The 25527-nt window shown below is 49.1% G+C and overlaps 2 protein-coding genes and 1 long non-coding RNA gene across 15 annotated transcripts in view; 2 read left to right on the top strand and 1 right to left on the bottom strand.

Moving 5' to 3' along the window:
• Positions 1-3516, top strand: part of LOC100076065 (lysosomal protective protein) — a 28413-nt gene extending 24897 nt beyond the window's left edge. For both annotated transcript variants that reach the window (XR_001604407.3, XM_029074561.2), the window contains exons 12-13: positions 2492-2594; positions 3321-3516. Coding sequence is in view for 1 of the 2 variants with exons in the window: in XM_029074561.2 (XP_028930394.1) it covers positions 2492-2578 (87 nt within the window). In the remaining variant the exon portion in view is untranslated. The remainder of the gene's footprint in view (positions 1-2491; positions 2595-3320) is intronic.
• On the bottom strand, positions 619-12894 carry LOC114814980. The gene is made up of 4 exons (XR_003762768.1): positions 12634-12894; positions 7518-7640; positions 6264-6451; positions 619-1116 (listed from the first exon to the last, which is right to left on the bottom strand). It is a non-coding gene; the product is annotated as an uncharacterized LOC114814980 (long non-coding RNA).
• A 2072-nt stretch (positions 12895-14966) lies between these two features.
• Positions 14967-25527, top strand: part of CNOT1 (CCR4-NOT transcription complex subunit 1) — an 83266-nt gene continuing 72705 nt past the window's right edge. For 11 of the 12 annotated variants that reach the window (XM_029075144.2, XM_029075146.2, XM_029075145.2 and 8 more), the window contains exons 1-2: positions 14967-15014; positions 24616-24892. In XM_029075144.2, coding sequence (XP_028930977.1) covers positions 24791-24892 — 102 coding nt within the window. In that variant the 5' untranslated portion in view covers positions 14967-15014; positions 24616-24790. Of the gene's footprint in view, positions 15015-20735; positions 20754-24615; positions 24893-25527 lie in introns of those variants that run through there. The other variant, XM_007671971.3, reaches the window with a different exon arrangement.

Below are 25527 nucleotides of genomic sequence, written 5' to 3'. Positions count from 1 at the left end.
TACCTCATCTGTAAATGGGGATTAAGGCAGCGCGCCCACGTGGGGCATGGACTGTATCTAACCTCATTATAATAATGTTGGTATTTAAGCGCTTACTACGGGCAGAGCACTGTTCTAAGCGCTGGGGGAGATAGAGGGTCATCAGGTCGTCCCACGTGAGGCTCACAGTGAATCCCCATTTGACAGATGAGGGAACTGAGGCACAGAGAAGTGAAGTGACTGGCCCACAGTCACACAGCTGACAAGGGGCAGAGCCGGGAGTCGGACCCATGACCTCTGACTCCCAAGCCCGGGCTCTTTCCATCTCGTACCTACTCCAGACCTTAGTACACTGCCTGGCACTTTTTCTTTTAATGGTATTTGTTAAGCACTTACCGTGTGCCAGGCCCCGTTCTGAGCACTGGGGTAGATAGAAGCTCATCAGTCTGGACACAGTCCACGTCCCGTGGGGCTCGCAGTCTTAATCCCCATTTTACAGAGGAGGTAACTGAGGCAACGAGAACTTCAGTGACTTGCTCAAGGTCTCCCAGCAGATGAGTGGAGGAGTGGGATCAGAACCCAGGTCCTTCTGACTCCCGAGCCCCACGCTCTATTCACTAGGTCACGCTGCTTCCCGTAGTAAGCGCTTAGCAAATACCATACACAAAAAAAAAGAGCGCGACACCAGAAAGTCCGAGGCATTTAAGAGTGTGACCCCACATGTGAGCTCCATAATAAACTGTATCTACCCCAGTGCTTGGCACATAGTGAGAGCTTCACAAGTACCATAATTATTATTCCCCACTGGGTTGGGTGGAGCAAGTAAAATGTGCTACAGTAGCAATACCCATCTGAGAGCCGGATCGGGAGCTCTCTGAGGGCAGAGACCGCGGTCTACCAACTCTGTTGTACCATTCTCTCCCAAGCGCTTTGCAGAGCGTTAGTCACTGGAGTCAAACTCTCCTTCCTGGTTTGAGGGAGACGAGGTAGGGACACCCTGGACGCCGTTCCGTAGCGAAGATTCCCTGGGGCTTTTCGCTGAACAAGTGGCGAGGCCAAAATGTCGGCTCGGGAGTTAGTTCCGCTGCAGATTCGTTCGCCGCCCGGCCGACGAGAGGGGAAGCCACCTCCGGGGGCCTGTGATTCGGGAAACTGAGGTTCAGCTCCTGATGCTGCTACTCTGCAGAGCCTCAAACAGTCCCAACCTCCCGTTAGGCCTCTCCTGCCTCCCCCGCGGCCCTTTCCCCATCCCACTCTGGGAAAATCAGGGGGTGGAGGACCAGGCAGCAGATGTCCTGACCGGTGATGTATTTTCTGTCCCAATTACCGAAGAATGGCTGTCGTAGCGTGAGGGTGAGCATTTGTGCCCGGACAGAGAGCGTTGATTTGGTGTCGCGGGTTCCTGGGGAATCCTAGCCCGAGTCACCCTCCCCTAGCAGAGCTGGGGAGGCCGAGCCAATGACTCAAACGGGGATGGCAGGATTGAATGTGCCTGTCGACTCTTGTATTATTCTGTCCCAAGGGCTCAGTACAGTGCTCTGCACATAGTGAGAGCTCAGTAAATATCATTGACGCTAAGTGCTCCAAAATAATAGATGTTTTTTATAACTGGCTACCTGTAACCCTAGAACTCCTTAGCTCAATCAGTTAAGGGCATTTATACCACTGAGCTGAAGAGTTGCAGGTAACAGGTTGGAGTAATAATAATAATAATAATTCTGGTATTTGCTAAGCACTTACTGTGGGCCGAAGCACCCTACTAAGAGCTGGTGTGGACACAAGCAAACTGGGTTGGACATAGTCCCTGTCCCACACGGCAGAGCCACAGTGTGTTTGAAGATTTAATCGTCCCCTGCTTCGGCAGAAGTTATTATTATCATCATCATTAGTATTATGGCCTTTAATAATAATAATAATAATGTTGGTATTTGTTAAGCGCTTACTATGTCCAGAGCACTGTTCTAAGCGCTGGGGTAGACACAAGGGAATCAGGTTGTCCCACCTGGGGCTCACAGTCTTAATCCCCATTTTACAGATGAGGTAACTGAGGCACAGAGAAGTTAAGTGACTTGCCCAAAGTCACACAGCTGACAAGTGGCAGAGCCGGGATTCGAACCCATGACCTCTGACTCCAAAGCCCGTGCTCCTTCCACTGAGCCACGGTGCCGAGCACTGTTCTAAGCACTGGAGTAGATACAAGGTTATCGGTTTGGACACAGTTCCTGTCCCACCTGGACAGGTGGGAGTAGGACGGAATCCCCATTTTACAGGTGAAGAAACTGAGGCATGGGGAAGTGAAGTGACTTACCCGAGGTCACACAGCAGATAGGTGGCAGAGCCAGGATCAGAACTCAGGTCCTCTGACTCCCAGGCCCGTGCTCTTCCTACTAGGCCGCGCTGCCTTCCGGGTTCCTGAGCTGATGCCCACTTCCGCTCCTGGGGATTCAACCGGGGTCGCCCCAACTGCCTTCTCACCCGGACTTTCTCATCTTTTTCTGTCCCCGGTCCCCAGGGCTCCGGGCACATGGTACCCCAGCACCGGCCAGCCCAGGCGCTGAAGATGTTTGAGTCTTTCCTCAAGAATATTTCCTTCCTGTGAGCTGCCTCCCCCGAGGGTAAGGACTTCCTGGGGGCCACGGAGGAGAGGCGCCTTCATTAGTTCGATCTCCCATTTTGTCGCCTCTTGAGGTGTCCCGCAACCCACTGGGACTTGGGGGTTGGAGTAGCGGGAAGGCGGGGCGAGAAGTTTGGATGTCAGTCAGTCGGTCAATCGTACTGACCGGGCGCTCGCCGCGCGCAGAGCACTGTACGAAGCGCTTGGGAGAGTACAACAGAACAGATAGATTCCCACAGTCCCACCAGAGTCGGGTTAACTTCAGAGAAGCAGCGTGGCTCAGTGGAAAGAACACGGGCTTGGGAGTCAGAGGTCATGGGTTCGAATCCCGGCTCTGCCACTTGCCAGCTGTGTGACTGTGGGCAAGTCACTTCTCTGTGCCTCAGTTCCCTCATCTGTAAAATGGGGATGAAGACTGTGAGCCTCACGTGGGACAACCTGATTCCCCTGGATCTCCCCCAGCGCTTAGAACAGTGCTCTGCACATAGTAAGCGCTTAACAAATACCAACATCATTACTATTATCATTAGATACATTGCCCACAACGCGCTTACGGTCCAGCGGGGGAGACCGACGCTAATAGAAATTTAAAAAAAATTACAGATAATGTGAAGTTGTGCGGCGACCGGGATTACGGTGGGAAGAAAGTAGGGCAATTCCTCAGACCACAGAAACAGTGGAAAACACACCCTTGTTTATTTTTGTTTTGATTTTTTTTCTGACACAGACGTCTCTCTGGCCAGCTGGCACTTCTCAGCTTGAGGCATAAAGCCCTGTCTCTCATAAACTACCTTACCGCTCTCGTCTAGCCATCTAGCTCTTAAAATGACGATTTCATCAGGAATGATGATCTCGAGGATTTGATCTCGAGGATTAAACTGCATTTCAGTCTCTCCAATAAAGATAAGTTTATCAGAAGCACAGCACCTTTTCTCTCTCCATCTGCTAACTCCTTCAGGGACAATTGTAGTCAAGTGTCCTTTCAGCGTCCAAACCCCACTCCTAGGCATTTTCAATCCCAATCTTCTGCCCTCCCCATCCCCACAAGGGGAGATTCCAAGGGGGAGGTAATAATCATAATAATGTTGGTATTTGTTAGGCGCTTACTGTGTGCCGTGCACTGTTCTAAGCGCTGGGGGAGATACGGGGTCATCAGATCGTCCCACGTGAGGCTCACAGTTCATCCCCATTTGTCAGATGAGGTCACTGAGGCACAGAGAAGTGAAGTGACTTGCCCACAGTCACACAGCTGACAAGGGGCAGAGCCGGGAGTCGAACCCATGACCCCTGACTCCGAAGCCCGGGCTCTTTCCACTGAGCCGCGCTGCTTCCCCAGGTTCTAGAGGCTGTCACTGGGAAAACTGAAATTAGAAGTCAGGAGTCTTGCCTCCACTTGTGTAGACAAGGGTGACCAAAGGGTGGATTTGGGGAGATGTTCTTTCATTTCACAGAGCGGAGCGACCTCTTCCAAACTGGCCTCATCCACGTCTTTCAGTGGAACCCTTGGCCAACGTGAAAGCGCATGGAGGAGCGGTCCACTGTCTTCTCCATGTCCCTCCGAGTCCCGTGCTCGTGGGCCTCAGTGGGTAAGAGAGGATGTTGCTGGTAGGTTCATCGATCAATCAGTCAATGGTATTTAAGGAGGGCCTCTGAATAATAATAATGGTGGTATCTGTGAAGCGCTTAGTATGTGCCGGGCAGCGTACCAAGTGCTGGAGTGGATACAACCAAATCGAGTTGGTCACAGTCCCCGTCCCACATGGGACTCACAATCCCCATTTTACAGATGAGGTAACTGAGGCACGGAGAAATGAAGGCCCAAGACCGTACAGCAGGCAGGTCGCAGAGCCGGGATTAGAACCCTTGACCTTCTGACTCCCAGGCCCGTGCTCTATCCACTAATGCCAGAACTCCCTCCCCCTTTATTCTTGGCAGCCCACCAACTGCCCCCCACCTACAAAACCCTCCTAAAATCACATCTCCTCCAAGAGACTTTCTCAGGCAAAGCCTTTCTTCCCCATCCCTCCTCTCCTCTGTGTCAACTCTGAACTAGGCCGTGTACCCCTTAAGTACTCCGATATTCCGGCCTTACAACGCTTAGGTAAATATTCTGATACTTTACTATTATTTTCTCCATCCCTAATCAACTTTAATATCGATCCCTGTGGACCGTAAGCTCCTTGTGGGCAAGACACTACCCTTCTCTGTGCCACAGTTCCCTCATTTGTAAACGGGGATCAAGACTATGGGCCAGGGACCGTGTCCAATCCGATTTGCTCGTTTCCACCCCAGTGCTCGGCACGACGTCTGGCACCTAATAAGTGCTTAACAACTACCAGAATTATTATTATTATTTCTCTTTCTGCCCATCTGCCCAGAACCCGTAATGCTGAAGTAAGAGGACAAAGAACAGGGTCAGTCAACGTAATTTCTTGGCCATCCTCAAATCCTATGAGCCCCACGCGGGCCAGGGACCGTGTCCAATCCGATTTGCTCGTATCCACCCCAGTGCTCGGCACGACGTCTGGCACCTAATAAGGGCTTAACAACTACCAGAATTATTATTATTGTTTCTCTTTCTGCCGATCTGCCCAGAACCCGTAATGCTGAAGTAAGAGGACAAAGAACAGGGTCAGTCAACGTAACTTCTTAGCCATCCTCAAATCCTGGCGCTGGCCCTGGAACCTTCCAGACTTTGCTGGGGAATCACTTCATCAATCAATGGTATTCACTGAGTGCTTACTGTGTGCAGAGAGCTGTACTAAGCTCCTCGGAGACAACAGCATTACAGAGTCGGTAGACGCGTGAATGGTGAATGGGCTCGAGTAAAGCGATTTACTCTTTCACTAGCCAGTCTGCGTCAGCATCCTGGACGCTACTCCGAGGCGGAAATTAGGGATTCCTCTCTTCCCCATTCCAGCTCTCTGGATGAGGATCAGAGGCATCTTGGGAGGCCTTGCCCAGCTCATGCCGGAGGGCATTTTCCTCATGGAAGGGTTTACTAGAGAGAGCATTCCAAACACGGGAAAATGGGGCGGGGGGGGGGGGGGGGGGGAGGTGCGTGCAAAACTGAGGAGTTGAGACTCTACCACTGACTCACCGCCCGTCTCCAAATGTCAGTCTCTCGGATTGTGAAATGGAGAGATTGGGATTAGCCCTGGAGCCTACAGAGTTGTGGAGAGGGTTAGCGTTTCTACGGGCCAAGATCCAGAGACGATGCGAGAGGAGATTCGCGCATCAACGCTCTGTTACTCTGATGGACCAGGAGAAAAGTGACTATGAAACGGCACGTCATTCTGAGGAGGGGTTGCTGGAATATGAAGGGGGAGGTCAGGAGAGAAAGGCCACCACGGTTTCTTCAAGGGTTGACAACAGTGCCCGGTTAAAAAAAAGGCAGGACCTAATGGCTATAAAGCAGATGGTGGGAGCAAGCAGTAATGGTGAGGATCTCTTGTGTGGCGGCTATCGCTTCTCTACTTCTTACCTCTCGACGGTATTTTTTTAATTGCCCACCTGCCGGCGGGGCCACAAAGTGAGTTAAAAAAAATAGTCCTTGGCCCCTAGGGCCTTACTATTTAAGACACCTCTGCTGCGGACTGGACACATAAAAGCCATACTGACGCCCATTTAGAAATTCTGATCCATCAGTGGTATTTATCGAAGTGCTTACTGTGTGTGGAGCTCCGTAGAGACACAGAGTAGGGACAGCACAGAGTTGGTAGACGCGTAACCTGCCCACGGTGAGCTTACGGTCGTCTAGAGTTGAGTTTACAGTCTAGATGACGAGAAAAGCTGCCCGATGAAAAGTTGGACAGAGGTTACGGAAACAGGCGAGAAAGGTCGGCGCAGAGAAGTGTCCTGGAAATACATTATTGAAGAAAGGATGATTGCCAGAGAGTAACCTGGGACAAAGTCTGATCCCCCCCCCCCCCCGCCCCTTTTCTGCTGCCCTGATCTATCAAATCATCACGTGACCCTGCACAGGTGATTTTCCTCCCTCTCTGAGCCTCAGTTTCTCCATATGTCTAACAAATATTCTAAGGAAAGAAGCAGCATGGACTCGTGGAAAGAGCACGGGGCTGGGAGTCAGAGGACCTGGGTTCTAATCCCAGCTCCGCCACGTGTCTGCTGTGTGACTTTGGGCAAGTCACTTCACTTCTTTGGTCCTCAGTAACATCATCTATAAAATGGGGATAACATTCTACACCCTCCTAAGTACGGTGAGCCCCAGATGGACAGGGACGGGGTCCAACCTGATTAACTTGTATCTTCCTCAGTGCTTAGAATGGTGCTTGGCACATAGTGAGCACTTAACAAGTACCACAGTTACTATTATTTTTATAACACCCATAGACCTTTTTATTTACTTCACACCTCGGAGGATTTTATAACCCTGGGCTCAGGCACCAAACTTGTACAGGTCATCTGGGTTTTCTGTGATCTGTTTCCCCCATCTCCTATTAAAATCCGGTTTATCCCACCGCTCTCCATCTGCAGGCTATCCTCAGCATCAGTGAGTGAGTTTGTAAAGTGGCCTCAAGATCCTTGGAGGCAATGGTAATTATTAGCGGGAGAAGCCTGATGAGTAATTAGTACATCCCAGCTGTTCACAAGTATTGTTCCTTTGAATCACGGGATATCAAATAGGCGAGTTATAAAGCTATCTAGTGAATCCTTTGTGTAGATCCTAGATAAAGTGGCTCCTTAATAAGAGAGAGGGGAAGGAAAGTTTCCGGTCACTTCCTCCCTCCCAGCAAGAAAGATCCAGGCAATTGAAGGGAACAACACCTGACAGAAGTACTTTCAAACCTTCCGATTTCTGGGAGTTATTTGAAAACCAGCTGTGAAAACGACTAGGAAACTTAGGTGGGGACTTATGGGGGGGGAGGAGGAGAAAGGATGAGAAAAAAGTAGTAGGACTCACTCAGAAAATGACTGGAGCTGGGACTCAAGTTCTGAACTCAGTCCTGCATTGCGGAGTGACCTTGGGAAAATCTGGGTCTCGGTCGGCCGCGGGCTTACTCCTCCCGGATCCGGTGAGGTGTGGCTGAAACGAGAAGCAGCGTGGCTCAGTGGAAAGAGCCTGGGCTTCGCAGTCACAGGTCATGGGTTCGACTCCCGGCTCTGCCGCTTGTCAGCTGTGTGACTGTGGGCAAGTCACTTCACTTCTCTGGGCCTCAGTGACCTCATCTGTAAAATCGGGATTAACTGTGAGCCTCACGTGGGACCACCCGATTACCCTGTATCTACCCCAGTGCTTAGAACAGTGCTCTGCACATAGTAAGCGCTTAACAAATAGCAACATTATTATTATTATTAATAAAATCGTAACAGTGAGTGGAGTGGGTGTGAAGCCAGCCGTTTTTTTACTGAGCCTTGTATAAATGGCGGTCACTTGGTGAGATCCATTTGCAAAGAAGCGAGCTGTGGAAATGGGGGCACCCCTGAGAGAGCGAAGGGAAGGTTGAAGAGAAGCAGCATGGCGTAGTGAACAGAGCACGGGCCTGGGAGTCGGAAGGTTGTGGGTTCTAATCCCGGCTCCGCCTCTTGCCTGCTGGGTGACCGTGGGCAAGTCACTTTACTTCTCTGGGCCTCAGTAACCACATCTGCAAAATGGGGATCGAGACTGTGAGCCCCACACGGGACAGGGACTGTGTCCAACCAGATCTGCTGGTATCCAGCCCAGCTCTTAGTACAGTGCCTGGCACAGAGCAAGCGCTTAACAAATACCATAATTATTATTATTATCATTGAAGGGCAGTGGAACTGAGACTTCAACGACACTAGTTACATGGGGAAAGGGGGTGGCCACCTGTTTGACAGTTTTTAAGGGAAAGAGCGTCCAAAATAAAGGACTCAAACATTTTGAGAGGACTTTTAAACTTAGAAGTTCAGTAATTTAAAAAATGTTTTTTCTATATTGTATTTTTTAACCAAATTCTGCTTGTCATCCAGACAAGCTTTTTAATTGATTTTTCTTTAGTCACTCCTCAACCATCCCACCCTCCCCCTTGCCGTTCCTACTTGTGACCTTCCCGCATCCCCCAACTCCCTGTACCGCCCACCCCCACAAATTCCTGTAATCCCCAGCCAGGCTGGCCCTGCACCTCATAATCCAAACTGCCCTACGTGGAATTTATTTCTTTATAACCCCATGGCTGCTGTGGCTGCCCCTGACTTTCCTGCCCACCTGAGACCCCAGAAAGTGGCCGAGACTGGGAAGGACCGGAATGATGACAGCCCCTTCCCAGGCCTCGTCCTCTGCCTGGTCCCATCTGGTCCCATCAAGGCTGGCCCGGCCGAAGGCCCTGAGCAGCTGGGAAGGGGGCCTGGCCAAGGTGGAACAAAGGTAAAAAATAAAATCCCGGCACGTGGTCCGGTAACAGCGTGAGGATGATCTGGTGTGGGGTAGAGCAGTTTGAGTTCACTTTGCGAAAATAATATGGGAAGTTTTTGTTTTCTTTTTAGGAAAAATTAGTTGAAAAATTGTACGTTCTGTAAAACATGGGAGAGATGGCCACCCTACTGGGGATGGCACTTCCAGGCCATGAGTGTGAAGTGCCCCTAGAAAATAACTCGAATTGCCCTCCTCCTGTGCAGTTATTATTTGAAAGCAGTGTGGCCTGATGGCCCCGGGAGACAGAAGGACCTGGCTTCTAATCCCGGTTCCGCGCTTGTCTGCTGGGTGACCGTGGGGATGTCACTTAACTTCTCCTTACCTCAGGAACCTCATCTGTAAAATGGGGATAGAGAATGTGAGACCCCCGAGGAACATGCACTGTATCCATCTGATTATCTTGTATCTGCCCCGGTGCTTAATGCAGTACCTGACACACAGTAAATGCTGAACAAATACCATAAAACACACACACACCCAGCCTCTAAATGCCGGTACAAGATTCTGCTCGTGTCTTCCAAACGAGAACAGGGAGATTAATGGGGCTGAGGCCTACTTAAAGATACTGGTCTTTCTCTGTCTCCAGAGAGGACTTGTTTCCTCCCATTTAGTTTTTCACTTGGACTCTTTCTGTTTCCCTATTTAAGCTCCACTTCCCGTGCAACTCAATCAATTAACCAATCGATGGATCATTACTATTTATTGAATACTTAGCGTGGACAGAGCACCTACTAAGTGCTTGGGAGAATACCACAGACTTGGTAGACATGATCCCCTCCCCTCAAGGCGCTTACAGGCTGCTGGAGTCACATTTTTAAGTAATTTTTATTTTTCTGGTGGTATTTGTTAAGCGCTTCTATGTGCCAGGCACTGTAATAATAATAATGTTGGTATTTGTTAAGCGCTTACTATGTGCCAAGCACTGTTCTAAGCGCTGGGGTAGATACAAGGTAATCAGGTTGTCCCACGCAGGGCTCACAGTCTTCACCTCCATTTTACAGAGGAGGTAACTGAGGCACAGAGAAGTTAAGTGACTCGTTCGAGGTCACGCAGCTGACAAGCCGCGGAGCCGGGATTAGAACCCGTGACCTCTGACTCCCAAGCCCCTGCTCTTTCCACTGAGCCACGCCGCTCCTCTGAGCACAGGGAGAAGATTCCAGCTAATCGGGTTGGACACGGTCCCCGTCCCCCATGGGGCTCACGGTGTCAATCCCCATTTTACAAGTAAGGAAACCGAGGCTCAGAGAAGTTTAGTGACTTGCCCCAGGTCACACAGCAGACAAAATGGTGAAGCCGGGATTTGAACCCGGGTCCTCTGACTCCCAGGACCGTGCTCTATCCACTAGTCCACGCCGCTTCTCACTCCCCATCACCAGTGGACTCAAGCAAGGTCGTGTACAGGCCCAGTCCTGTCCGGGTTTTTCCACGCGGCTATGCCGTAAGGCTGCGACAAGGGACCTCCACGCAGAAATCTGCAGCACCGGAAAACTCTTCGTAATTCCTCCCTCGTTGACTGTGAGCCCCGTGTGGGATAGGGACTGTAGCTGATCTGCATATATCGCATCTCTATCCCCGTGCTTATTACAGTGCTTTGCACATAGGCGCTCAGCAAATGCCGGGATTATTATTTCGATTACTGTCACAGACAGCGCTGTACCTCAGATGAAAACTGAGAGACAGATCAGCATGTTACACCGCGATCAAGAAAGGACCGGCTCTTTTTGAAGAGAAAGACCGTGCGTCCGTCAGGCGGGAGTGAAAAGTGCCAGGCACTCGAAACGACAAACAAAACCGAATACGATAAATACAACCAGCGTACGCAGTCGGTCACCACGACCCGTCGGTCCTACCTTCACGGCATCTGCCCCTTCTTCTCCATCCAACCTCCCAGCGCGCTGGTCCGAGCACTTTTCGTATCTCGTGCCCACCGCTGCATCGGCCTCCTTGCTAATCTCCCCGCCTCCGGCCTCTCCCCTCTCCGGTCAAATTCTTCACCCTGGTCTCTGACCATCTTTCTAAAAAAATCATTCCGCGTGCGTTTCCTCTCCCCTCAAAAACCTCCAGCGGTTGCTCGCCCATCTCTTCAGAAACTCCTCGCCGACGGCTTTGAGGCCCTCCGACAGCGTTCTCCCTCTTACCTATCGTTTCCTCTCTCCTACTGCAACCCAGCCTGCATATTTCACTCAATCGATCGGCCAATCAACCGATCAATGATATTTACTGATCACTTACTCTCTGCAGAGTACTGTACCGAGTGCTTGGGAGGGTACACTGTAACAGAATTAGCAGACGTGTTCCCTGCCCAAAACGAGCTTGTGCTCTGGAGGGGGAGACCCCTAAGACCACCCTACTGACTCGGCCATGATCTTTTCTCCCCGTCGACCCCTCGCTCATGCCCTCCCTCCCCCTTAATAGAATAAAGTTGGTATTGGTTAAGCGCTTACTATGTGCAGAGCACTGTTCTAAGCGCTGGGGTAGACACAGGGGAATCGGGTTGTCCCCCGTGGGGCTCGCGGTCTTAATCCCCATTTTACAGATGAGGTAACTGAGGCACAGAGAGGTGAAGTGACTTGCCCACAGTCACACAGCTGACAAGTGGCCGAGCCGGGATTCGAACCCATGACCTCCGACTCCAAAGCCCGTGCTCTTTCCACCGAGCCATGCTGCTTCTCCGATATCCGCCAGACCACCATTCTCCCAATCTTCAAAGCCGTTCTAAAATCGTACCTTCTCCCGGAAGTCTTCCCTGTCTAACCTCTCATCGACCCACCCTATCCTCCCTCCTTTTTCGCATCACATATGACAAACCTTTCATCTCCCCAAACCAGCTCTCCCTCCCATCCGTGTCACCTCCTCACTTAAGTCTGTATCACCTAAGCATTACGATCCTCACCCCACCCCAGAGCATTTATGCACATGTCCTTATACTCTGTTGCTTCCCTCACCTGCCCGGATTCTCCACCAGACCGAAAGCTTCTCATATCTATCAGCTCTACCGCGCCCTCCCTGCAGTGCTCCGCACAGAGTGAGAATTCAATAAATATCACGGACGAAGGATAGCCTCTGTGAATGCGCAATTGAAAGTGCGGCTCTTGCAGTGAACACCTTTTCAGCCGTACGCGCGCCCGTAGGAATCGCCTGTGTACAGAAAGCTTCACTCTAAAGGATCCTAGGTGATTGAGTTGGCTTATTATCTCATAAAAATATGCATATTTTTAGCTTTGGGAGGAAACGGCATTGGAATACGACTTGATTGGCCCACTGAGTCCAGGTATCTTTGGGTATTTCATTATTATTCTATTTGTTAAGCGCTTACTATGTGTCAGACTCTCTTCTAAGTGCTGGAGTGAATACAACTTTACAAGGCCGATCACAGTTCCTATCCCACATGTGACTCATAGTCCAAGCAGGAGGAAGAACAGGTACTGAATCCCCATTTTACAGATGAGGAAACCGAGGCACAGAAAAGCTGGAAGTGACTTGGCCAAGGTCACACAGCAAGCACATGGCCCAGCTGGAATTAGAACCCAGGTCCTCCGACTCCCGGGCCTGGGCTGTTCCCGCTAGGCCGTGCCAATTCTCCAATTTTTTTTTTTTAAATTCTGAAAACGCTCCAGTGATAGATCGAGAAGTGGAAACAAACCTGGTTTTAGTGGAGAAAATCCCTTGTAGACTGTGAGCCTGCTGTTGGCAGGGGCTGTCTCTACTCACTGCCGAATTGTCCTTTCCAAGCGCTGGGTAGAGTGCTCTGCACGCAGTGAGCGCTCAATAGATACGATGGGATGAATGACTCTACAAAGAAAGTTTTGTTCCTCTCTTCCCAATCTCCCTACTGAGCATAGTATAATAATAATGATGGCATTTGTTAAGCGCTTACTATGTGCGGAGCACCGTTCTAAGCGCTGGGGTAATAACAATTATGGCATGTGTTAAGCGCTTACTATGGGCCGAGCACTGATCTAAGCGCTGGGGTAGATACAGGGTCATCAGGTTGTCCCCCGTGAGGCTCACACTTAATCCCCATTTTTACAGATGAGGTCACTGAGGCCCAGAGAAGTGAAGTGACTTGCCCACAGTCACCCAGCTGACAAGTGGCAGAGCGGGGATTTGAACCCATGACATCTGGCTCCCAAGCCCGGGCTCTTTCCACTGAGCCACGCTGCTTTTCGAGTCTAAGTATAGTATAAGTCTGGGGACCAAGAGGTAATAATAATAATGTTGGTATTTGTTAAGCGCTTACTATGCGCAGAGCACTGTTCTAAGCGCCGGGGGAGATTCAGGGTCATCAGGTTGTCCCCCGTGAGGCTCACAGTTAATCCCCAGTTTTACAGATGAGGTCACTGAGGCCCAGAGAAGTGAAGTGACTTGCCCACAGTAAAACAGCTGCCAAGTGGCAGAGTCAGGATTCGAACCCATGACCTCTGACTCCCAAGGCCGGCCTCTTTCCACGGAGCCAGGCTGCTTCTCGAGTCCAAGTAGAGTATAAGCCTGGGGACCAAGAGGCAGCCGTTTCAGCTGGGGAGTCAGAGGTCATGGGTTCGAATCCCTGCTCTGCCACTTGGCAGCTGTGGGACTGTGGGCAAGTCACTTCTCCGGGCCTCGGTTCCCTCCTCTGCAAAATGGGGATGCAGCCTGGGAGCCCCACGTGGGACCCCCTGATGACCCTGGATCTCCCCCAGCGCTTAGAACAGCGCTCTGCACCTAGTAAGCGCTTCACAAATACCAACATTATTATTACAGCTTCACTTCTGGGTGCCTCAGTTCCCTCATCTGTCAAATGGGGATGAAGCCTGGGAGCCCCACGGGGGACCACCCGATGACCCTGGATCTCCCCCAGCGCTTAAAGCAGTGCTCTGCACCTAGTTAGCGCTTCACAAGTACCATTATTATTAAATCTGGATTTTTTTTGGGGGGGGGGGGGTTTAATGCCCTTTTTTTGAGCAGCAGCCCCTGCCTGGTCACATTGGGACCAAGGGGCAAATGGGAACCTTTTTTTTCCCAACCGAGGAAATGGAAGCGGAAAGGGGGCAGCGGTTCAGGCAAGGGGCTGCCGCCATTCCCTAGTTTGGGAACTTCCCAACCACGTTGTCCTGGGAAGTTTGGGAGCTGGGAGAGGAGGCCGCTTGCTCTTTAACGGTCAGAACTACACTTCCCAGCAGGCAGCGCGCCAGCCCGGCCTCTTCCGAACTACATATCCCAGGAGGCCCTGCGCCCCCGGTGCACGCTGGGAGCTGTAGTTGGAGAGCAAAGGAGGGGGGGGGGAATAGAACGTCCCGAGTTGTTCAACCGGGGGAGGGGGAAGTTTCCCCTCCATGTTCATTCAGTAGTATTTATTCAATAGTATTTATTGAGTTTCTATAGTATTTATGTTCAGAACTCGAGCCGAGGAATTAGGGTAAATCTTCAGGAGAGGCCAATTTGCGAGACAGAAGAGAAAAACCGCCCCCCAGCCCCCGCTGGTGGAAGGTGGGATGTGGCTCTCCCCGGCCCCTCGGAAAGTCTTTTCCCGCTCAACTCTTTGCATAAATGGGAGCCTTCGCCCTCCCCTCCCCTATTTACTGTTGCTCAGAGGCAACGGGCGGTTCTCATTGGCGGAAGACCTCGAGGGCAGGCGGGACGCCCCGGATACCCCGAGACGAGGAAGGGCGGCCCGCTCATTGGCTCCCGCCCGCGCGCGCAGGCGCGAGGGCCCCGACGCCCGTCTCCGGGGCCCGGGCGGCGCGGATTGGCCGAGCCCCGAGAGAGCCCGGTCCCCATTGGTCGAGGCTCCCCCCTCCCTCCTCCGATTGGTCCGGACGGCGGGGCGCCTCCCTGCCATTGGCGGCGGGCCGGGCGCGGCGATTGGCCGGCGGCGGGGCCCGCCCTCCCCGCCGAGGCGGCCAATGAGGGGAGGCGAGAGGGGAGGGGGGAGGGGGGAGAGGCCGCGACGGGAGCGCGCGACCTCGGCCGCCATTTTGTAGAGAAAGCGGCGGAGGCGGCGCAGCGGGGCGGGGGGCGCGCGTGGGTCGGTGCGGAGCGGCGGAGGTGAGGCGGGCGCGGGGTCGGGTCGGGCCGGGTCGGGCCGGGCCGGGCGGCGGAGGCCGGGAGGCCTGCGTGGCGGCGGGGTCCCCGTGGGGCCGCTCCTCCTTCTCCTCCTCCTCCTCCTCCTCCTCCTCCTCCTCGGCGTCCCGGGGGGGGGGGAGGCCTTTGTCCCCCGCCGGACGCCCTCCTCGCCCGGCGCAGCGCTCAGCCCAGCGTCCGCGCCCCCCGGGCCGGGGCTGCTCAGCGGGGGGCGGGGCGGGGCGGGGGGGCCCGGAGCGGAGCGGCCGTTTCCCGCCGAGGCTGTGGGCGCGCGCGCACACACACACACACACACACACACACACACCCCCACCCCCCTCCACACACTTTTCATCCTGCTCGGGGCTGTCACCGCTTCACTTTTCTTGGCTTTTAATCCCCCCCCCCACACCCCCCTCCACTTCTCCTCCTCTTCCTCCACTCCTTCCCCTCCTCCCCCTCCTCCTTTTCTCCTCTTCTTTCCTTCTCTTCTTCCTCCTCCTCCTCCTCCTCTTATCCTCTTCTTTCTCCTCCTCCTCTTTTCCTCCTTTTTTCTTTCTCCTCTCCTCTTCTTCCTCCTCTCCTCTTCTTCCTCCTCTCCCCCTCTTTCCCCTTTCCTCCTCTCCTTCCTCCTTTCCTCCTCTCCTTCCTCCTTTCTTCCTCCTCTTCCTCCTTTCCTCCTCCTCTTCCTTCTTTCCTCCTCCTCTTCCTCTCCTCCTCTTCTTCCCCTTCTCCTCCTTTTCTCCTCTTCTTTCTCCTCTTCCTCCTTTCCTCCTCCTCCTCCTCCTTTCCTTCTCTTTTTCCTCCTCTCCTCTTCTTCCTTTCCTCCTTCTCTCCTCCTTTTCCTTCTCCTCCTCCTTTCCCCCTCTTCTTCCTCTTCTCCCTCCTCTCCTTCCCTCCTTTTTTTCTCTTGCCTCTTCTTCCTCCTCCTCTCCTCCTCCTTCCTCCTCCTCTTCTCCCCCTCTTCCTTTCCTCCTCTCCTTTCTTCTCTCTCTTCTTCCTCCTCCTCTCCTCTCCTTCCCTCCTCTTCTTCCTCCTCTCCCCAGGCGTAACTTGGGACAAAACCAACCTCGGCCTGGCCCCCTCCTCCCTTCCACCTCCCCCCCTCCCCGCCCCCCCCAAGCGAAGTCCAAGCGGACAACCTCTTCCCCTCACTCCTACCGGGCCACGCATTTCGCATTTCTGTCTTTAAAGTCTTCTATTTTTTCCGATTTTTGCATTGATGCCTTTAAATTCTTTTTTAGTGGCTGGCCGATGGGTAACCGAAAAGGGTGGGTCAAGTTCCCCTTCCGCCCCTTGGCAGGGTTACGGTTGTGTTGGGTCCCGCTCCCCTCAATTCAGTCGGGTTTATCGAGCGCTCGGGGGGTGCAGAGCACTGTACCAAGCGCTGGGAAAGCCCCACGAAACAAGAAAAAAGGAGGGAGGAGGTAAGTGAGCCGTTTTGGGGTTCTCCCTTCGCTTTTTCTGCCTCCTCTGAGGCCAGGAATCCCGGGAGCCCCACCTCCTTCCTCCCTTCCCTCCCCCTCCCCTCCAAACAAGTCGTAAATCAATTCATGGGTGTCCGAGGAGCGGGAGAGGGATCGTTTTAGAGGAATAACCCCGTTGCCGGAGTCTGAAATTCGCTCTGTTTTTCTGCAAACGGAGCAGGCATCCGGTCGCTGCCATTTGGGACTTGTCACCGGGTCTGGGAAAACGTGCCGCCAAAACTTGCCCCCAAGTCCCGGTGCTCCTTGAGAACGGCTCCCAAGTTTGGGCCCTGAAATGAAAATAACTTCTAAGAAGCCAAAAGAGCTGCAGTGCCCAGAGGGGAGAGTTTATTCTTCTCGAAAAGCCCCTTTGGCAGGACCAGAGTTGAAGCAGGTTAATTAGGGAAACCCAGAGCAGCCCTCCCTCCACCCTTCTTGCAAACAATAAAATAAAATAAAATACCATCACGTCGATAGTTTCCTAGAGAGAGAGAGGTGTGGGCAGGGGGGGGGACTGGGTTTTAAAGGGAGTCTTCGGCTTTCCCTTTTTATACCTTAGCATATCAGCTTTTTAGTAAAATGTGGCCGTTCTCCTGAGGAGATGATAAAAATAGTAGGTTGCCATTTTGAACCCCTACTTCAGGAATTTAGCTCATCATTTCCAAGGGACTGGTGCACCCAGGTGGAGTTTATGCAGTTTTGATACATGGCACTTAATTGAATCAGAGCGTTGACTAAGTTACAAATTTTGGATTGAGATTACATTCCTCACCCTTAGCTCAGTCCTTAGACTGAGCTGAACTTCCTGCTGGGAAACTTTAAAATGGCATCCTACTGAGCCTTGCATCAATCACAGCTAAAGCGTAGAAAACTTGTGGTGGTGATTTTTGCTTTGGTTGTCTCGAATCTACTCTCCCTCTTCCTTCCTGCAACAACTAGTAAAGTTTCATTCTAAGCTTTTTCCTTCAAATGCCCTCTTTCAGCGTTTTTGGGGGTGTTTTTTTTTTTGCACTCAGACACTTGGGCCGGTCTTTTGTAGAAAACACAAATTGGTGAAACAAGATCACTGAAAGACATTATTTTTGAAACTTGATGTCCTCATGTGAATCTGACTGGTCTGTGAACCTGATGACCTTTATTTTTGAATCAGGTACTAGAGTTTGGCAGGGGGGTGTGAGTTGAATGTGCGTTGGGCATAAATATAGGGAAAAAACTTACTCAGTAAACTTGGCTCTTGGTAAACACTTCTGGGCGTGCATCAGACACTTGCCCTGAAATAAGTACAGTTGCCACAGGCTGATTTCTGTCGAATGGTTTCATTGTTCTACTGAAATCCCCGAGTGTCCAAATCATAGATGAAACCTGTATCGTTCTGGAATTACCCATTCTGATCCATCATGCTTCACTTTAAAACATTTATTTGGTGAGAACACATTACAACAGTTAACTTCTTGGAAGAAAACGTAATTAAATGTTTATCTTTGGAAAGATGGAGTGGTATGAAAAACATGTAGTTGAAGCGACAAGACATAGTTTAGGGTCAAAAGTAGTGCGCTGTGGGTGAGAGCTGCTGTTTTTAGGTGCAGCATTTAGTTTTGTGTTTATTGGCCCGAAAGGAGAGTTTAAGGTGACCCTTCACTTTGTCTAGGGTGACTGGGCTAGTTACACTCTGGGCTTAGCGATTTAGTTCAGGCACCTTGGAGTGTTTTGAAAATAGTCGCCTCACAAGCCCCACTCCGGCGCAAATAGTACACCTCCTTGTTTTTCGGCGTGGAGATGGTGAGATGAGGAGGGATGGCTTCAATCCCCAAATAGGTTGGATGGGGGGGGGGGGGGGGGGGGTTCTGTCACATTCTCTGGAAATTTCCCCTCACAGGAATAGTTTTCTTGCCAATCCCAGTTCCTGTTCAGGTGCATTTCAAATGGCATTTCTTTGCGCATAGTGCACCCAGCCTCCTCCTCACATGCTCCATTTGCTGTGTAGTTTTAAGGAATCTGCATGACCTCACAGTATTTTTTAGTATAGCTTTATCTCACCGCCAGCAAGGGTTGGGTCTCATCTGCCATATTTATAGTTCCATGGCTATTGGACGTTGCGTAATTGTGTTCGAAGATCTTGTGGGTTTAACATGAACAACAGCGTAGCGCTCGAGTTTAGAAAATCAAAAACTCTAGGCTGGTGTTAGCCAAAACAGGAATTAAAGTTAAAAAAAAACCCCAAAACTTTCCCCCATTCCCAAGGTTTTAAATCACTTGGTGGTATTTATTGAGCACTTACTGGTTGGAGGGCACTGTAAGCGCCTAGGAGAGTAAAGTGCATGGGATAAAGTTCCAAAGCCTGTTAATTTTAGGGAATTGTACCAAAACTGTTGACTTCTTAGCAATGGAGAACTTCTCTTTAAAAAATTGTTAATTCCATGGTCTCCAAAAGTGAGAGGCAGTTTCCCCACACTAACCAAAGCATGCTTAGTTAAGTCGTAGGCCCAACCTTAAAATAATTTTTTTTTTTTTAAGTGGAGGAAGTTCAAAAGTTAGGAATTCAAATTCGTGTATTTTGCTCAGCATTACACTGGGTGTTGTTCGACTGGCAATGTTAATTGGCACAGTCAGAATTGAGTGTGTGATGCTCAACTTTTTTACAACTTTTACGAAGCTCTGAAGGAAGCTGATACTACTGGACTGGTTTCTCTTTCTAATAGGTTAAAAACAAAGCTTCCTACACGCTTCAAGAAATACAACTGTAGGTGGCAAAACAAAGTAAGACTAAATAGCACAGTGGCTGCCCTCTAGGATCCTTAAACGGGATCCCTTCGATATATCTTAATGTATGGACTCTATTTTTGGCCACTGGAATGGTAGGTGAGAACTTTGGAGCAGAATTTTGGCTTTATTTTGACTTGTCTCCAAACAAGCCACTTAAGCTCTCTGTGTTGTAGCTTCTGAGGGTTTAACTAGCAGATATTAATTGGGTGATAGCGATGAGGTGATTGAAGATCTCCAGACAGTTTACAATCTAAATACAAAGTGTCCTTAGGTATTACAAAAACACAGGTTAGTCTCCAAGCAGTTTACAATTTAAATACAGAGTGGCCTTAGGTATTACAAAAACACAGGTTAAACTCGTCATCATCAATGATATCTGTGATATTTGTCTCCACTAAGTGCTTGAAAATGCCATAGAAGCTAGATAGACAGATCACTGCTTTTTAATGGGGTGGACAGACAAAAATGATTTACAAAGAATGAAAGCCGCCACCTCTAATTGAGGTCTCTGGTTGTGCCACACCAACTCAGTCCTACTTCAAGAAAGGAAAAATCTTAGAGAGGAAGTTTTGTATTTCCGAATATATTTAAAGCCATTTGCAGTCTTTGGGTTTCAGATGCTTTAGGTGGGCAAACTAGTGTATTTTTTAAGTTCAAAATATTCTATTTAGGTTGCTTTAAGATTATGTCATCAACGGTGTTTTACAGGTAAGGAAACAGACTCATAAGGATTAGTTCTAGAGCAGGTTACTTAGAGAGCTAGAATCGTAATGTCTTACCATTTATGCTGGAAAATCAGCCCCCTAATTTTGGTGGTGCACAGCGACCTACTTTTTAAAACCTCCTTTTTGGGCCTTTTTTCCCCCCTACGTGTTTGGAAAGCTGTATATTCATTTGTGCTTCATGGTATTTTGTAGATGTGATCTTTCCTCCAGGAGTTCAGATGTAGTACTTGAGAAATATACAAAAGTTTTCACCCTGTCGTAAATCAAGAACCCTGGATTATATTATGGGTGGTCAGGGGGCATGCATCCTGCGCCATAATGTGTTGGTCAGTTTTGAAGCATCTTGGGACTTCACCTCAAACTCTTAGACACCAATCAACAGTTTTTCTTCAGGATTTGGTTTTCGGCTGGCAGGATTTTACTTAAAACAGTTCTAATTTAGCCTTCTGCATCTTCGTCTCCTTCGGAGTCCTCGGTGCTAAATCAGTAGAGGTACCTTTTTGAAGATGTTTCAGGGTAACTTGTTGGGGGTGGTGAACTGCCCCTTGTAGGGGAAAGGTATGTGGGCTCCTTAAAAGCACGAAATTTTAAATCTGTGGCCATGTAATCCAACTCAGTAACTGAAGGAATGATCATTTTCAGCACAGAAACACTTCAGGAAGAAAGAGCAGATGGCAGTCCAGGTGATCGGAGGAGTTAAAGGTCCCTTTACCCTCCAGATTGATTCATGCACCATTTGGGGACACTTTCCAGACATCCATTCGAAGGAGGTTAGGTGAACACTCCATCTTATTGTTTTCAAAGCTGATGGCACTGTTCAGATTTCCTCTTCAGAGTGTTGAAAACACAGCCTCTTGAACACCGTACACCCAAATGCATTTTCTAGCCCCTTCATCAGTGGGGCTGATGTTGCTGATGTTTTTTCTGCAACCAAAAGGCCAATATTGGCTTGCATAGGCCTTTTAGGGTTATGAGGAGGGGGGGAAGGGGCCATCCTTGCCAGCAGGCGTCTATTTGATTTGTCAACGGGCTGCTCCGAATCCTTCAAACGTATCTTGTCCCATCCTCAAGTAGCTTGTAGCACCTGTTGCCCAATGTCTGGCAGGGGTAGTGGGTGCAGTCTGGGGCTGAGAGCAAAAATCTCTGGATCACCTCAGCAGCAGAAGTTGCTGCGCCCTCACTCATTTCCTAAACCATTATTGAGTTGGGCGGGCGTGTTGGCTCTACTAAGGTTTGGGGTTGTTCTGTTCTCACCTAAAACATTTGGAAATTTAATTCTTTAACTTGGCATATCCAAGGAAAGAGACATGTATTGTAGATGTGATGGAAACAAACTTTTTTGGGAGAATGGGAGGGGAAAAGGAAGTGGGGGAAAGGAAACCGCGTACTGAAAAGGGCGATTCCCTGTACCCCCAGAAGGGCCAAAGAAGTGACTTCATGATGCTGAAATCAATCGTGGACTGATTCTCTTGTCCAGGGAACATGTGGAGGGATTCTGCCACTTGAGTGAAATAACTACCCAAATCAAAGGACACTTAATTGCTAAAAGGCAAATGTTGCACATTCTCTGGTAGGGTAAAATCTATGCCTTTTGTATGTTTGGTTTTGAAAGGATAGTAGCCTTTCTCTTTAAGACTGGAGAGGCACATACTCTCCTGCCTCTCAAGATTGGAGAGGCTTTCTAGTCCAATAAGGGTGTGAGCTTGTTTTGGGCCGAGAGTTTGTCACTTTTGTACTTTTCAAGCACTTAGTATAATGAGAAGCAGCATGGCTTAGTAGTTAAGAGTAGGGGCTTGGGAGTCGGGAAGATTTGGGTTCTAATCCCGGCTCCTATTCTTGTCTGCCCTGTGACCGTAGGCAAGTCGCGTTGCTTCCTTGTCCCTCATCTGTAAAGTGGGGATTGAAACTGGGAGCCCAATGGGGATAGGGGCTGCGTCCAACCCGATCACCTTGCATCTACCCCAGCTTAGCTTAGCAGAGTGCCCAGCACAGAGTAAGTGCTTAGCAAATACCATATTAATATTATTATTATTATTAATGCGGTGCACCAAGTGGGTGATCACTAAATATTACTGCTACTTTAGTGCTTGTCGATGTACTGACTGTGCTTTCCGTCATCAGAGTTAGGTAAGCAATTGAGTATTCTGAAGACTGTAAGCTCATTGTGAGCAGGGAGTGTATCTGCCAGCTCTATATTGTAGTCCAAGCGGTTAGTACGGTGCTCTGCACATAGTAAACGCTCAGATGGCATTGACGATGAAGATAACATGAATGATGCGTGCAGATTTGAGGGCCTAAAAACTGTTTCCTGTACTCTCCCAGTCTCGACTACCGGAGGGAAGGTCAAACAGAGGCCCATCCATTCCATTCATAGCTTGGGCAGCTGCTAGCGAGTGGAAGGCAATCTTGCTAAAAGTCAGAACTCACCTGTGCTGGGCGGCAGAGGAGAGAGTCCAGGGCAGAGACTCAAGTGGACTGTGCGGAAGGAGGACATGGTCAACCACGTCCGTATTTTTACCAGGGAAACCCTACGGATCCACCACCAGTACGACTGCAGATGGAGGTGGGGCGTTCTGGGAGAGATGCGTCCACGGCATCGCTGTGGGTCGGAGACGACAGCGCAAGACAAAAACTGGGACTTAGGAGGAAGTTAAAGTGGAATGTCTGTCCTTCAGTTCTATTTATGCTATTTATTGGGTCTAACTGGGGGCAACCCCAAACAATCAGCTCAAACGTAGTCCCTGTCCTAAACAGGGCTTGCAGTCTGAGAAGAGGTAGAGGGATCCCATATTTTATCCGCATTCTGCAAATGAGGAAACCGATGTACAGAGAAGCTGTGACTTGCCCAAGTCTTATATCTAAGTAGTGGCAGAACTGGAATTAGAACCCAGGACTCTTGGTCCCTAGACCTAGGCTCTGTTGATTGATTCTGTAAGATTGAGACATTTTGACTTGACGGGCCACTAGAAGAGTTATCAGTCTTACCTGCTTTTTAGGCTGCACTGCATTTTTGATGCAGAAATTGGGCAGTAGAGAGTTATGCACATTTTTGAGTTGAGGCTTGAGATCAACAATTTTGAAGTGCCCAGATTTACTCATTATTACTAGACCGGCATAGTAAGAGTACTTAAGCACTATGTGCAGAGCTCTGTACTAAGCACAGGGAAAGAGACACAGGTGAGAATTAGAGGTTATAGCTTTCCCCAAAGAGATCATCATGCTGCTAGTATTATAATGGAGTATAATCCCCTAACAAAGTTCAGCAAGTAATGAATATCACCATATTTAAATGTGAATTATTAATCTCTCTAGTTTCAAAAATAGCCTTACCTTTCGAGGAGAGGCCACCTGGGCTTCGTTCTACCTGTACCGATGAATGGAATTTAGAAATCTTCAAGAGGCAGTGCTGACAACTCAGCCTAGAAGACTATTGCTATTCAGGCTTTGAAGAATAGGTTGCAGAGACCTTAAATGCAACTTCTAGCTGTAGTGTAATAAAACATGGCCTGCTGATATGTGGTCAACATTCACCAGTGCACAGTTTGATCAGAGGTGCCATATCTAATGGCTTAGTAATAGATCTGATCTTAGTTTATGCAAATAGGATGCCCCACCGCTTCGTTTGGGGGGTTTATACCACCTGAATAGGTGTAGGAGTTCATTACTTGAATATATTAGCATTACAAAAAATACTGCACTAAACTTGAACTCCAGCTTCCTATTTAAATTCTGTGTGCCTACCATAAATTTTCCCCTTCTACCTAATTTCTAAGAAATCAGACTTTCCCCATGGCAGTACTACCTGGTGAATTTAACACAAGCCCATTTTGTTTTACAGAATTTTTTTTTTTGGCCTAGCAGGTGGCAAGAATGAAATGGATTAATATTACATCACTTTAGCTGTGACACTTCTTCAGTCCCTTCTTGCTAAATTCCCTCACTGAACAATTCCAACCATGTAAAAAGGAAATGTAAAATTCAGTCCTACCCTCTCTTTAAGCCAGGCTTGCAAATAACTTGAAAAAAGGACCCGCCCAAAACACTTTTGTCCTTATCTGAGAATGCAATCAACCTTATTCTTTGGGGATTAAGAAGATGAGGAATATAATTGTATCTATCCTTCGTTGGAAAGAAAACATTGCCCTTTCTAGAGAGTTGTGAACTAAACAACTCAAGTTGAGAAACCTATGAACTGCTTCATTTCGGTATGATGATTCTATTAATCATCCTAAGGCAGGAGTCCTTGCTGGAGAGACATGGTAAAGTGAAGCTTACGAAGCCTTTGAAAGTATTCTAAACCATCTTGTCTCGCCCACTATGTAGGAGGCCTGTCCATTTGGTCCCCACGTGTGTATGGATCCGCCGTTGACGGTTAATCGGTTCCGCCCTCCACTAGTTTGAAGTACCAATTCTCTTGCCATTGGTTCATGATGTCAGTTTGAATGCCGCCTCCATTGTGCCCCTTCTCTTTACTTATGCATATGTTTAATAAAAATTTTGGTTGAACTAAAATCAGCACTAGAAATGCCTTACGGAAATAGCAAAATAGGAAGGAAGAACAGCGAAGTAATTTTCAAAGAGACTTTCTCCGTGTCACAGAGAACAACTTGTAATTCTGGATTACTTTTTCAGGTGCCATGTTTCAGAAGGTAATTGGACCCCTGGAAAAGAACTGAAGAAACGGCACAGAAAACCAGTTCAACGCTACCTTGAAACAAAAAAGAATTAGCCTGTCTCTGAGGTGACTAAAGGGGAATAATGGTGATTTTGCGCCGGGCTCGGCCGCCTGCTTCCGCCCCAACCAGCAATGAATCTTGACTCGCTCTCGCTGGCCTTGTCTCAAATCAGCTACCTGGTGGACAATTTAACCAAGAAAAACTACCGAGCCAGCCAGCAGGAAATACAGCATGTAAGTAAAGTGGCAGAAGAAAGTTTTCTATTTGAAGCAAAACAAATAACTAAAAGTGGAGTTTGGAAGCTCTTTGGCGTGATGGTTTGCCTTATCCAGAAGAGTACAGCCGCTGCCTATTTACTGTTTCAGAGAATCTTAATTTTGGGTTGTTTTAGCCGTATGCCCACCAGAAGCAACTTGGGAATCTGTCTTTGCTGTCCTTTTCTCCTCTAATTTGAACAGGCACGCTAACCTTTTTCTAGTTTATTTCTAATTCTGATTTTTTTTCTTCTAATTATTAATTGCCTGGCCTGGAAATCCTTCAAGATGTTCGAGTAATTACCTAAATTAATATTTAGCTAGTTATTATCCTAGCATTTAAGCATAAATAAACTTAGCTTCTATCCTGTTTGGGTTTTGTTTATGTAATTCCTTGAATAGTGGGTTTTTTTTTTCTTGGTGGTGGTGGTGGTTAAGCCTTAATTAAAAAATCCTTTAGAATAGAATTGTATCTGTTCTTCTCATCTGGATTTGGTTTTGTTTGTTTGGGGAGGTCTCCAACTCAGCAGTAGAAGTAACAGAGATGTCTCCAGCCCAGCAACAAGAGGAATAATAAAAACGTTTAGCTATCTAACTGGATTAGTCTCCATTGT

This window comes from Ornithorhynchus anatinus, chromosome 11, assembly GCF_004115215.2.
Source record: "Ornithorhynchus anatinus isolate Pmale09 chromosome 11, mOrnAna1.pri.v4, whole genome shotgun sequence".
In the NCBI taxonomy this organism is placed as follows: domain Eukaryota; kingdom Metazoa; phylum Chordata; class Mammalia; order Monotremata; family Ornithorhynchidae; genus Ornithorhynchus; species Ornithorhynchus anatinus.
The sequence above is the reverse complement of the archived record's forward strand: the minus strand, read 5'-3'. Positions and strand labels throughout refer to the sequence as shown.